Source organism: Equus asinus, chromosome 25 (assembly GCF_041296235.1).
Source record: "Equus asinus isolate D_3611 breed Donkey chromosome 25, EquAss-T2T_v2, whole genome shotgun sequence".
NCBI lineage: Eukaryota > Metazoa > Chordata > Mammalia > Perissodactyla > Equidae > Equus > Equus asinus.
In genome coordinates this window covers 49,141,149-49,153,978 of record NC_091814.1, presented here as the reverse complement: position 1 = coordinate 49,153,978, position 12,830 = coordinate 49,141,149, and the positions used below count along the sequence as shown (strand labels likewise).

The 12,830-nt window shown below is 43.9% G+C and overlaps 1 protein-coding gene across 1 annotated transcript; it reads left to right on the top strand.

The window, feature by feature from the left end:
• Positions 1-3,501: 3,501 nt before the first annotated feature.
• FASLG (Fas ligand) lies at positions 3,502-12,496 on the top strand. Its single transcript, XM_014852878.3, has 4 exons — positions 3,502-4,320; positions 4,887-4,932; positions 9,015-9,071; positions 10,317-12,496. Exons 1-4 carry the CDS (start codon positions 3,967-3,969, stop codon positions 10,709-10,711), a joined length of 852 nt encoding a protein of 283 aa, XP_014708364.1. The 5' UTR covers positions 3,502-3,966; the 3' UTR covers positions 10,712-12,496.
• The last annotated feature ends 334 nt before the right edge of the window (positions 12,497-12,830 follow it).

Here is a 12,830-nt window from a genome sequence, read left to right as displayed (position 1 = left end):
AAGGAAAGAGAAATAGGAGCCCAGAAAACTATATGTGTAAATTTGATATATGATAAATATCCCAATGTAATTCAGTGGTGGAAAAGATGACGTGTGTTGGGATAACTGGTTCATACATGGAGAAAAACGAAGATGGAGTCTTATTTCATATTGTAAACAAAGGTGAACTCCAGATAGATTAAAGCCTAAATATGAAATTCATGATGGTGTGGGAGAAGGTATTTGCAATGTCTAAAAGCGACAATGGATTAATATCTAGGATATAAAGTACAAGGAAATCCTGTGAATCAGCCCCAAAGGAAAAAGAAACCAGTTAAAAAATGGGTGTGATGCAGGGGGCCGCCTGGTGTCCTAGTGGTTAAGTTCTTGTGTTCCACTTCGGAGCCTGGGGTTCACAGGTTTAGATCCTCGGTGCGGGCCTAACACCGCTTGTCAAGCCATGCTGTGGTGGTGTCCCATATAAAGTAGAGGAAGATTGGCACAGATGTTATCTCAGTGACAATCTTCCTCAAGCAAAAAGAGGAAGATTGGCAACAGATGTTAGCTCAGGGCCAACCCGCCTCACCAGAAATAAAAAAGAAAGAAAGAAAAAAAGTAGGCATGAAGTATGAACAGGAAATATACATGAGAGGGAAAATGTGGACGTCTAATAAGAATATGACAAGATGTTACACCTCATGAGAAATCAGAGAAAGGAAAGGGGCCAGCCCTATGGACAAGTGATTAAGTTTGCGCTCTCCGCTTTGGCGGCCCAGGGTTATGCCAGTTAAGATCCTGAGTGTGGACCTAGCACTGCCCATCAAGCCGTTCTGAGGTGGCATCCCACATGCCACAACTAGAAGGACCTACAACTAGAATGTGCAACTACGTGCTGGGGAGCTTTGGGGAGAAGAAGAAACAAACAAGCAAATACTGGCAACAGATGTTAGCTCAGAGCCAATCTTTAAAAAATAAGAAAAGAAAAAGAAAAACCACTAAATGAGATACGACTTTATAACCATAATGCTTGGCAAAAATTAGAACAGTGAATAATACCAAGCAGAGATGAAGACATGTTATAAGATAGTCATGCAACTGGTTTTGGTGTCAACAGATTCAGCCACTCCAATGGGCAGCCTGTAACACTTAGTGGCATAAAATGTGTAGGGTACATGTTTGTGAGCAAACTCCAGCCAGGAGTATGCTGGGGCCTTTGCTCATCTCTGGGGAAGATCGGCTTCTATTTTCATCACGCGCCACTCTACACTACTGCCAAGTCATGTCTAGGGCTCTGGGCCCCAGTCCACTGAGTCAACTTCCCTGCCAAAACACTGGACGGGTGGGAAGAAGTAGGTCTCCCTTTAGTTTGTGTATTCAGTGCATCTCTTGAAGGCAAATGTATACATTTTTTTCTTCAGCAATCACGGAGCGTGTCAAATGCTTTTACTCCTTCCATCCTCACAAGGCCCTGTGAAATGGGTACTATTGTGATCATGCCCATTTTTATAGATGAGAAAACTGTGGTACAGAGGAGAGAAAGTGGCCTGTCCATGTCACACAGCTAATAAGTGGAAGAGCTGGGACCTGAACCCAGGCAGTTTAACTCCAGAACCATCCAACACCCCTGACCATCATGCAACACTTTCTTTCTATCCTCCCCATCCACAATGTGGGGTATTTTTCCATTTATTTGAATCTTTGCCACTTTCAGTAAAATTTTTGTAACTTTAAAAATAGATTATATACAATTTTTGGTAGAGTGTTTTCAGGGTATTTTGAGGGTTTTTCTTTTTATGGTTGAATATATGGTGGAATTCTTTTTTCTTTTTTTAGGAAATTAGCCCTGAGCTAACATCTGCCGCCAATCCTCCTCTCTTTGCTGAGGAAGACTGGCCCTGAGCCAACATCCATGCCCACCCTCCTCCACCCCACATGTGGGACGCCCACCACAGCATGGCCTGCCAAGTGGTGCCATGTCCGCACCCGGGATCCGAACCGGTGATCACCGAGCAGCCGAAGCAGAACGTGTGCACTTAACCACCGTGCCACTGGGCCAGCCCCATGGTGGAATTCTTAATATTATTTTTCCTGGTTATTACTTATGAACTTCAAACTTACCATTTTTCATAACTATGAATAAAGCCACAGGTGAGTGCAGAAGCACATTAGCCCCGCCCACCTCTGGAGGACAGTGAGACCCTCGTGCAGTTGTTCTGGTCTCCTCTGCTGCACTGTTTCCTGAGTGGAGAGTGGGATGTGGGCAGAAGTGCTGGCGAGAAGGCAGAGCCGGCCATTGGAGTCTGGCTGTAAAGAGCCTGTGTGTTGTGCTAAGGAGTTCGGACACTCGTGGAATCAGACCTTCCAATGGAAGGGTTTAGGCAAGGATGTGAGATAATTGAATTTGTTTTTAGAAATATCTTTCTTGCAGCATTTTGCAAGGTGACTTGGGCTTAGGAAAGGCTGGTGGCAGGGAGAGCAGGGAGGTGCCACGGCAATGTTTCAGAAGAGAGAGAGTAAAAGTCCGACCTAAGGCAATAGCAGTAGGAAAAATGGGAGTGGAGAGGGTGTGCTGAGGTGAGAACCATGTCTCAGCTAGAGGCAACAGTCCTGGGTGTCTGGTTAAATGCTGGGGGGGCAGGAAGAGAGACGAGGTGCAGATGTCATCAGAAAGAGTGACCTTAGGTGAAACCGGTTGCATTGGGAGTGGAGTCGGGAGGGCAGATGGCATTGGGGTGTGTTGAACGTGGCAGGAAAAGAAGTTTGCTGTTCGTTTGGTCCAGGTGCAGAGCCAGAATGACAGCCACAGAAATGCCAAAGCACGGTATAAAAACTAATGGAATCTGAAAAGGAGAGCCCTCCAGTAGAGTGGAGAATAAGAATTTGTGGGAGGTTTCTCTGGTTTGCTGGGAGAATGAGAGACGGACGAGGTCTACCTGGAGGTAGAGTTGCCATCCTTAGTAAAAAACAAACAAACAAATTCAAGTTTAACTGGGCACCGTGTATTTCATCTGACAACCATAACAGAGGCTGCCAAAAGAAATGTCCACAGGGACCGGGAAGGTCAGCTCACGTGGCGGGTGGGCTGTGGACCAGCGGAGGGTGGTGCAGGCTGGGCGACCTGGAGCCCCTATGTCTCGTCCATGGAGCAGCTGAAGCCCAGCTCCAGCTGACTGGGTTTGCGGAGATGGCCTTGAGGATGTTTAATACTCTAACGTTTCAAAACAGAATAGAAATATGTATTTTTACAGGCAATATCGCAATTTTAAAAGGGGACAACAAATGAAAAACAAAAACATTCTGAGGCACAAACAAAGCAAGTCTGTGGGTTCCATAAGGCCTATGGGCCACTGGCTTGTAACCTCTGATCTAATCTCTAGAGAGTGGGCGGGGCAGGTTTTTAACCTGTAAATTGCCGGGCTTTGCAATGTCTGGGTAAATAGCACTTGGGTGTGGGGAAGGGGTGGCCGCAGGGGGATGATTTCCTCCTGCACAAGGTAAGACGCGGCAGCAACTCCTCCGGCCAGGACTCCAGGGTCTCGCCCCTCAGTGCCTGACACGCCCCCCTCAGCCACGCTCCCCATGGCTGGGCAGTGTTCAGAGGCCACGGGGCTGCACCCAGTGCTACCTGCTCTCGCAGGGCCTGAGAAAGGCGAGCCTCCCTACCAGCCTTTCAGGTAGCACAGCCCTTTGAAGGCTTTCATCAGAAATTTGTGGGCGGAAACTTCCCGAGGCTCGCTGAGCTTCTTGAGGCTTCTCAGCGTCAGAGGCAGAGAGTGAGTGGGTGTCTCTCTGAGAAGCAAAAAGAGAAAGAAAGAGAGAACGAAAGAGAGGTGTTTCCCTTGGCCATGGAAACTCTATAAAGAGAGAACTGGCTTCTCTTCTCTCGAGCAGTCAGCAACAGGAGTCCCCTTCTTGCCCCCTAGGCCTGCACAGGATTGAGAAGAAGGAAACTCCTTTGCTGAGGGCTGGCTTGAGTCACTGACGGCCATGCAGCAACACCTGAATTACACGTACCCCCAAATCTACTGGGTGGACAGCAGTGCCAGCTCTCCCTGGGCCTCTCCAGGGTCAGTACTCCCCTGCCCGTCCACTGTGCCAGGGAGGCCTGGGCAAAGGAGGCCGCCACCACCGCCACCACCAACACTACCACCACCGCCGCTGCCACCACCACGGCCACCTCTGCCTCCACTACCGCTGCCACCTCTGAAGAAGAGGAGTGACCACAACACAGGCCTGTGCCTCCTTATGATGTTTTTCATGGTTCTGGTGGCCCTAGTTGGAGTGGGGCTGGGGATGTTTCAGCTCTTCCACCTACAGAAGGAGCTGGCTGAACTCAGAGAGGTAAGATGGCACGTGGATTGCTATGCCCTGAGGTGCGGATGTAAGACAGCTCTGCCACAGTGGAGGGTATAGGAGTATCGGGGTCCATATGGACCACAGCCTTGCTTGCCAAGTACTTTTCAATCCTTTTTTCCTGTCTTAGAAATGGATCATTCCAGTCATTCTGTTCTATGGGCAGAGAAATGGAGGCTCAAATGAGTGAAAGGAATATTTTCTGTCTTGTAAAGGATCAATTCTTTCTCACTGGGCAAGTCAGCCTGCTGAGCCACTGCCCACCTCACACTTAGTGATTCAAGAAACAAAAGGAACTGTTGAGTCTTGCTTAGAAGTGAGTGTGTTCAAATGGCCCAACTAAAGTTCCTTGAAAATACTTAAAAATCTTGGAACTATTCCACATCACAAAACTGAGGCATGGCGAGGCACAATTGTTGGCCAAGGTCTGAGTTAGGAGAAGTTCTGAGGTATTTAGATTCCCGTTCCAGGGCTTGGTTTATTTAACAATTCTATCTCCTTTGCTTCAAGGACCTCATATTTATTATCCATCTTTTCTTCTTCTCTTTCACCAGTCCATCAGCCAAAGCCATGTAGAATCATCTTTGGAGAAGCAAATAGGTGAGTCTTTCTCTGCACGTGTATTGAGTTTCCAAAGATAGTCTTCCAGGCTGAACCATGTTGGCGGAATGCCTTGAATTCCATCCCGTTCTTGGTCATATGTATGCTACAAGAGGAATCCTGGCTAATTCTGAATCTCTGGTCATTTTGCTTCCTTGAGCTGCCCTAAAATATGAAGTTAATTGTTCAAAATCAGTGTAGTTAAGTACTGCACATGATTAAAAATAATTTCCACTTGACTTTGGGAAGAGGCACACATATACAACGTTAGATCTTTGCCCTCTGAGCAGCTGGCTCCAGGCCTGTCCCCTTCCTCAGGCCTCCTGGTTCCTGTATACAAAGCAGTGGCTGGAACTCCTCGGGAGAGAGGGAGAAGTGGGGGCAGAGAAAGACGTTTCCGGGAAAAGTCTTCTCCTCTTTAAGCTCTCTAAGAGATGACTTTAAGAGTCAAGCTTTATTCCAAAAATATTTTATAGGATATATCTAAGCTTTTAAAAAGTGGGCAACCAGTCATTCACCTTAGGATGGCTCTTTTGCAGTCACTGGAAGGCATGAGGGAAGACTTTACATTATTCAAGGGGCAGCCCAGTTTCACTTACAAAGGCACTTGTGAACTACTTTGGATAATAAAGGAAAATCCTTTAGATGAAATCCAGGACAAGAAGAATATGAAAACGTGGAACAGTGACTTCGTGAAGTTTCAGGATATAGTTTCGGAAACTGTGGACAGAGAGATTTAGGATACTCCAGCTCATTAGACTAATTCATTGAACTTTAGATTTGGTAAGTGTTGGAAGGGAGCTTAAAGAGCATCTGGTCTAGTCATCTCATTTTTCAGAAGAGAAACAAAATGCCAGACAGATTAGGTGATATGCCCAAGACCACTGGTGTGGAACTGGGGCTAAAAGGAACACAAGCCTTGATGCCTTGTCAACTACAGGGCTTTCCAGTGTATGGACCGGTGCCTCATTAAATAGGGAAACTCTCATCCCTCTGATGGCTATGGAATGAGAAATAAAAATGACAAGCAAGATGTCTCTGCAAAAACAATAGGCAAATCTCATCCTTAGAAACTGGGAAGAAAACAGAAGGCCGCACTGGTCACCAGCAAGGAGAACCTGTTCCGATTTCTCAGGATGTGACCAAGTCATACGCCCTAGAATGTCAGCTCTTGTAGAAGCCATCCTGAGGATGCTTGGGTCCCCGGTTCTGGATCCGAGTTCCTATGTGTTAGAAAGTTCAGATGTACAAAAGCAGAGTAGAAATATTTGTTAGAAAATAAAGCCCCTGGAGGATTTCTAAAATAAAATAGCTTGAAAATCAGTGGAATGTGGCTGGTGAAACAGGTACCTAATTACTCATCTCTCACCCACTCTCTGGAGTGATTTTAGTAATTAAAAGTCAAGTGAACAGATGAGTCAGGTCTACCTACCACACTATCTTCTCTAGATCAACCCAGATGGATCAGAAATTGGTGAATTATCACATGGAAATCGAATCAGCAATTTTACTGATAAGATAATAGATGCAAATTAAAACAAGGATATACCTATTTTTAGCCATCAAATTAGTAAAGATTAAAAAGAAAAAAAACGCCACAGTGGAAAAAATGTAAGAAAAAGGGTCTGCTTAAGCATTAGCTGACAGCCAGTGGGCATGTAAATTGCTATAACTTTTCTGAAGAGTAGTTTGGAAAAATATATCAAAAGACTAAAGCTGTTAATTCACCTGGTAATCTTATCACAATGTATTTATTTTAAAAAAGTAATCAGAGATGTGCTTGAGAATTTGTATATAAGGATGCGCATGACTTCCTTATAAGGCTATTTATAACAAACAATTCAGAAAAAACTTTAATGCCTCTTAATAGGAGATTAGTGAAATAGAAAACCTATGTATTAGAACGGCACTTAATGGCACGAAGATGGTGCGTTCTATGTTGTTAGATAAAAAGACAAGTTATGAAACAGTGTGTTTAGTTTAAGATTCACTATATAAATATATGTGCATATTTTTAGTGAAAAACTAGGATTCATACTCCAACATGTTAGCAGCAATTTTTCCCTGGGAGGTACTATTATAGATTAAGCTTTCTTATTTGCGTCATTTTAATTTTCCATTTTTCCACAGTTAACACATTAAATCTTTTAGTCATTCACCAATGTTCTTGGAGTGCTTCCTATGTGCTAGGCTGGGTGTTGGGTAGCGGGAGATGACTAAGAATAAGAGAGACAAGGGGTCTATACTCACGGAGCTTTTAGTACACTGGAGAAGATAAACAAAAGCAAGCAAACGGACAGCATAATTTCAAATTACACTAAGTGCAACCTAAGATAGAGTGGGTCTGGAAAGTCCCCTCTAAGAAGGTCTTGTTTGTGTGTGTGTGTGTGTGTGTGTGTGTATATGTGTGGGGCCGAGTGGGAGGACAGGTGAAAGCATCCAGCACTGAGAATGGCATGTGCAAAGATCCTGGGGCAGGAATCAGTCACCACCAAAGTGTAGGATATATTTCTAGTTTATTTATTCCAGTATTTACCCAGCAGATATTTTTACTGTGTGCCTTCTATGAGACTAACACTGTACAAGGCTCTGCAAAGGATACAAAGATATGCAACATGCGGTTCTCTGTTCCATTTCCTGTCAGTATGTGGCTGAATGCCAGATATCTGCACAGAGGGTTTGTGGTGTAGGAATGGAGAGGAGATGCAGCCTTGTCTTTCCTGTTCTCTAACACTGCATTCATGATGAGTGGTCTTAGGTGGCTACACTGGGGATGATTGCTCAGGAGATATTCTCAGTTGATTGGGGCCTCCTCGTGCTGTAGGTGGGAAGGCTTAATCACTACAGGCCTGATGGGGACCAACACCTGTCCACAAATCTTTCTCGAATGTCTTGGTTTGCTAAGTGGTAACTCTATTTGGTTGAAATAATTGATGTCAGAGAAATAGTGTCTATTTTCAGAACTATTGTCTATTTTAACTCCTTCAATTTAATTTAGCAAACATTTACTGGACACATGCTCTGTGTTAGAAACTGAGCTAAAAACTCTGAGGGATTAAGCATACAGTAAGGAATTGGCTGTTTGTTGGGGGAACTAAGACAAGTCACACAGTTACCACAGAAAAGAGTGTCAGGGCCAATAAGAGGTGAAGACAGGTGATTCTAGATTTCAAAGGAGGGAAAAATCATATGTGATTAAGAAGGCTTGGGCGGATTTCCCAAAGAAAGAGCTATTTCAGATGGTGTTTATAGGGTTGATAGGATTTTGACACAGAGATCTGTTTGGGAGGCCATTCTGGGCAGAAGGAACAGCGTGAGCAAAGGCACAGAGGTAGGAAAGCTGAGTACATTCAGGTCACACCAGAACCCCTGACATGTGGCAGTGTCCAGTGTGAGGGGGGAGACCTGATAAGGCTGGACAGCTGGGTGGCAGTCACGTGGTGGGGGAGACTTATACCCAATTACACGTTCAACTAGGAGCCATTCAAGGTCTTTGAGACTTTAGATGAATTAATTTGCGGCAAATCGTAGAATGCCACTGGGGGCAGACCTAGGGGCCAGGAGGTGAATTAGCAGTCTTCTTCGGCCTCTGTCCTGTAGAGTTCTGAGGGCAGACGAGCCAGAGCGGGAGGAACTCTGGATTTGGAGGCAGGAGACCTGAGTGTGGGGCCCACTCTGCCACTGAGTAGCTGGGTCTTCTTGGACAAGTCGCCCAACTTCTAAGCTCATTTTGCCACCTATAAGGAGGGGCAATAATCTCTATCTGGAAGGGATGTAGCAAGTTCTAAATACAGTAACTGACAGGACAGTTCTGTATAAATCAACCTTTATATTGTTTTATCGCAACATTATAATTTATGCATGTATCTACCTTAATTTGGTTCGTTTTGTTACCTCTCTGTTTCTGAAATACAGGCAGCTGTGAGTTTTCCAGTTTAGACTTGCAGGATTAGAATATGTTTGATTGTTGCCATTTATGCTTTGAAAAGATATCTTTTATTTAAATGCTCTGTTTAGAGTTCCACCAAAAGAACAGTTGGTATCTCATTTTTACCTATATCTTTCATCTCTCTCTGATACAGGTCACCCTAATCCACCCTCTGAAAAAAAGGAGCCAAGGAAAGTGGCCCATTTAACAGGTCTGTATCTGGAGGGTATGGGCTGGGCGTGGCAGGGGAGCGGTCCTCGGGAAAGACTTTGGCAGAAAGCAGAACAGCTGATTGCTTTCCATTACTGTGCTCTGAGGGAGCTGTGACTTTCCAGCAACAGTGTTTGAAACCCCAAAGTAGTTGCATCTCTCTGGTCAACCTCACACACATTCTGAGCCCCTGCTCTGGGCAAGGCCCTGGTCTAAATTGGAGAAGTAGAGTTGATGATGAAATGATGCTGCCCATAAGGAGCTCAGTCTTTTCGATCATTCTCCACTCTTATAGAATTTGGGACACAGATCCAAGAGGTGAGAGCTGGGAAGGTAGGAATAATAAATTATTTTACTGAGTGCTTCCCTTGTTTTCTGGAAGAGCTTCAGTCTGCTTTGTCCAAGAGTGGAGTGAGAAGAGAGGTCTAGGCCTGACCCCAGTGGACTTTCAGCATGTGGTCATGGAGTGGAGTGAAATGATTTGATAGCAATATGGTACGGGCACTCCCACTGTAAAGTCTATAAATATCTGAAAAGTATCACAGAAAGTGGTATGCCGCTGGCCCTGGAATTATTTAAGCAGAGGCTGTAGAATGATCCAGTTTGGATCAACAGATATTTATTGAGCACATGCCGTGTGCCAAGCCTTGGGAATGTGAAGATGAATAAAAAATGGTTCCTGACTTCAAGGAGCTTAAAATCTAGTAGGGAAAGACAGGTGCATAAGTGATAATTTCAGTATTGGAGACAGTTCTCTGCTTAAGGCAATTATATAATGGTGTGGGGGTATAAAGGCAACGGGGGCACCGAAGACTCCTTTCTGGCGGTGAGGAGCTGGATCACATGATCCTTAAGGTCCTTCTCAGCTTTGGAACTTTAGAGTTCCTGAGATTTGGCCTTTCCTCTCATGGAGGGACCTCAAAGCCTAACAGTTTTGGTGCTGGTTCTGAAGAGCATAGAATCTTCGTTCCAGAAAGCTAAACGCATCTCAATAATTTCTCACTGTAATTTTTTAGGGGTGTATATCCAAGTTATGTGGATGGTAAAACTGAGACAGGCAATTGATAAAGGTGTTGAAAGAATTCAATGATGGATCAAGTCTGACGCCTCAGCCAGTTCTATATGTGCTGTGTCATTTTGGGTAAAAAAACATTTGCTCTGGAGATCCCAAAGTTTTCCCTGGAAGCTTAGTTTGTTGGCTACATGAACATTTCTGGCTGAAAGTTCCTCTTTGATTTGGTTTCAGGCAAACCCAACTCAAGATCCAACCCTCTGGAATGGGAAGACATCTATGGAATTGCCTTGGTTTCCGGGGTGAAGTATAAGAAGGGCAGCCTTGTGATCAATGATACCGGGCTGTACTTTGTGTATTCCAAAGTACACTTCCGGGGTCAGTCCTGCAACAACCAGCCCCTGAACCACAAGGTCTATATGAGGAACTCTAAGTATCACCAGGACCTGGTGCTGATGGAGGGGAAGATGATGAATTACTGCACTACTGGCCAGATGTGGGCCCGGAGCAGCTACCTGGGGGCGGTGTTCAATCTCACCAGTGCTGACCATTTGTATGTCAACGTATCTGAACTCTCTCTGGTCAGTTTTGAGGAATCTAAGACATTTTTTGGCTTGTATAAGCTCTAAGAAAAGCACTTTAGGATTCTTTCCATTATGGTTCCTTGTTATAGGCACTGAGAATATTGTCTTGAATGAGGGTCTTCTTAAGCCCACTTGAGGTCAAGTGAGAAGACATGAACCAGGAAGACCTCAAGACCACAGGGTTCAGCAGATCTACAATTCCTCATCTCACCTTAGGTCCGTGAGCCAGACAGGAGGAGGAATATGAATGAAGAATATAAAACCCTGGGCTTCCATGTGAAGATGCAGAGGCTAGGAAAAGCAGCTACCAGCATGTTCGACACTCATCTTAAGTGAGGCCAAGAACATTTTGGCACATTGAAAAAGACACCTATTAACTCACCTTTTGGGATGGGTCTAACGTCTACCTCAGGGGAGGCTGTCTTTTAGGTATATGGATGTGACATGAGTGTATAAGGAATGGAAAAAGAGAACTAGGCTTGCATAATAAGCTAAAGAGACTGGAAGGCCAGTGTCCCATCGGCAGCATCTTTACTTCTAAAGGCATAGCCTGAGCCACCAGGTGATGCCAACAGAGAAGCAAGGGGATCTTTTGGGAACTCAGTCCATTCTCTACACAGCGTGTATATTTCCAGTGCAATTGTAGGTGTGTGTGAGTGTGTGTGACTAGAAGAGGTACATAAGTAGAGAGAATGTGGAGATTGTGAAGGATATGTTAGGAAAATATGGGTTGCATTTGGTGGCAGAGTTTGTATGCTTCCCGGCAACCAACTCTAATAGTCCTCAGAACTCTGATTGTTAGCTGTTGATACTGTTTTCCTATAATATAACAAATATTTATATACATTTTGTGCATTTCTACTGAAAAGAATACATGTAATAAAAATTATATTTTAGAATACAGATAAACATTATGAATGTACTTTTTGGACATCACGAAGTTTTGGATTTTTTCCCTTTTATTTCTTTCCTCCATGGCTTCTTCGTTCATTATGACTTAAGATCACTTTATAAAGAATTTACTGGGATGAGAAGAACTGTGAAGCAAATCTTTGCATCTTTGCCAGACTCTCCTCCCCTCTCTATAGTCTCTTCCCTCTCCATCTTCCATTATCCAAAGTTTCCATGACCAATATTATTGCCAGTTTTAAGCTCACCCAGCTTTCAAGATATGATGACAACTTGTTTTTTTCCTGGAGTTAGGGCCATAGCATAGTGGAAAAGACATGGACTGTGGGCTATAAAATCTGAATTTGAATCTTTGTTCCTCTGCCTACTAACTATGCAGTTGCTGAGCAGGTCACTTGACCTCCTTTGGATAAAAAAGAGCTGATACATACATAAAGGATCTGACACAAAGTAGAATGCCAAAAAATGGCATCTATCATTATTAATAAACCACTCTCTGAGAGGCACTTCATCCTCCAGAAGAAGCCCCTGATCTGGGGGATCCTTCCAAACATCTGGTTTCTTGCATTCTCACATTTGTCGCTCACAGTCACCTTTTCCTATTTTCTTCAACCACCCACTACCGTGGACCCCGTAGACTATGTCGTCATTAAAATTACAGTGTCGCCTTTAGAATTTGATGTCAGCCATCTTATTCTCATAACATTATCTCCTATTATTCCAGCTCAATTACTCCAACATTTTCTCTCTTATAATATATGTATATTTTTTTACCACACTGAGACTTTCTTACATATCTATCAGCTCATTCTTTAGCTTTACTCCTCTCTCCGTCCAACTTAGATTCTACCATCTGTCATTACCATCAGTACCTTGGAAATTTCCTCAGCTACAAAATATTCTGCTTCCTTCACTGTATCCTCTTCCAAAAATTCCATTTTCTTTAAGCTGACATCCTAGCAGCTGGAAGTTGCTGGAAAAATTACCCAAACAGACTGATTGATTTCATTTTATTTTTATCCATAATCTGCTTAAACCGATCACTTAATTGTTTACCTATTCACTGATTCACTTCTATCTTTTGGTTGATTTGAATAGGTGTTACATGTACATAGTACAAATTGTAAAAGTACACAAAGATGTAGGATGAAAATAATTCCTCTTCTTACCCTGTCCCATGGCCCCATTTCTGCCTATAAAGAGGATCAGTGTCTCCTTATGTAGCTTTCCAGAGATGATCTCTACATAAATTTGA

Bases quoted from the DNA above. Each gene is read 5' to 3' on its own strand.
- FASLG (XM_014852878.3), top strand. From the start codon at position 3,967: ATGCAGCAACACCTGAATTACACGTACCCCCAAATCTACTGGGTGGAC. The intron at 4,933-9,014 runs GTGAGTCTTTCT...TCTCTGATACAG, and splicing joins ATCTTTGGAGAAGCAAATAG to GTCACCCTAATCCACCCTCT. The intron at 9,072-10,316 runs GTCTGTATCTGG...ATTTGGTTTCAG, and splicing joins GAAAGTGGCCCATTTAACAG to GCAAACCCAACTCAAGATCC.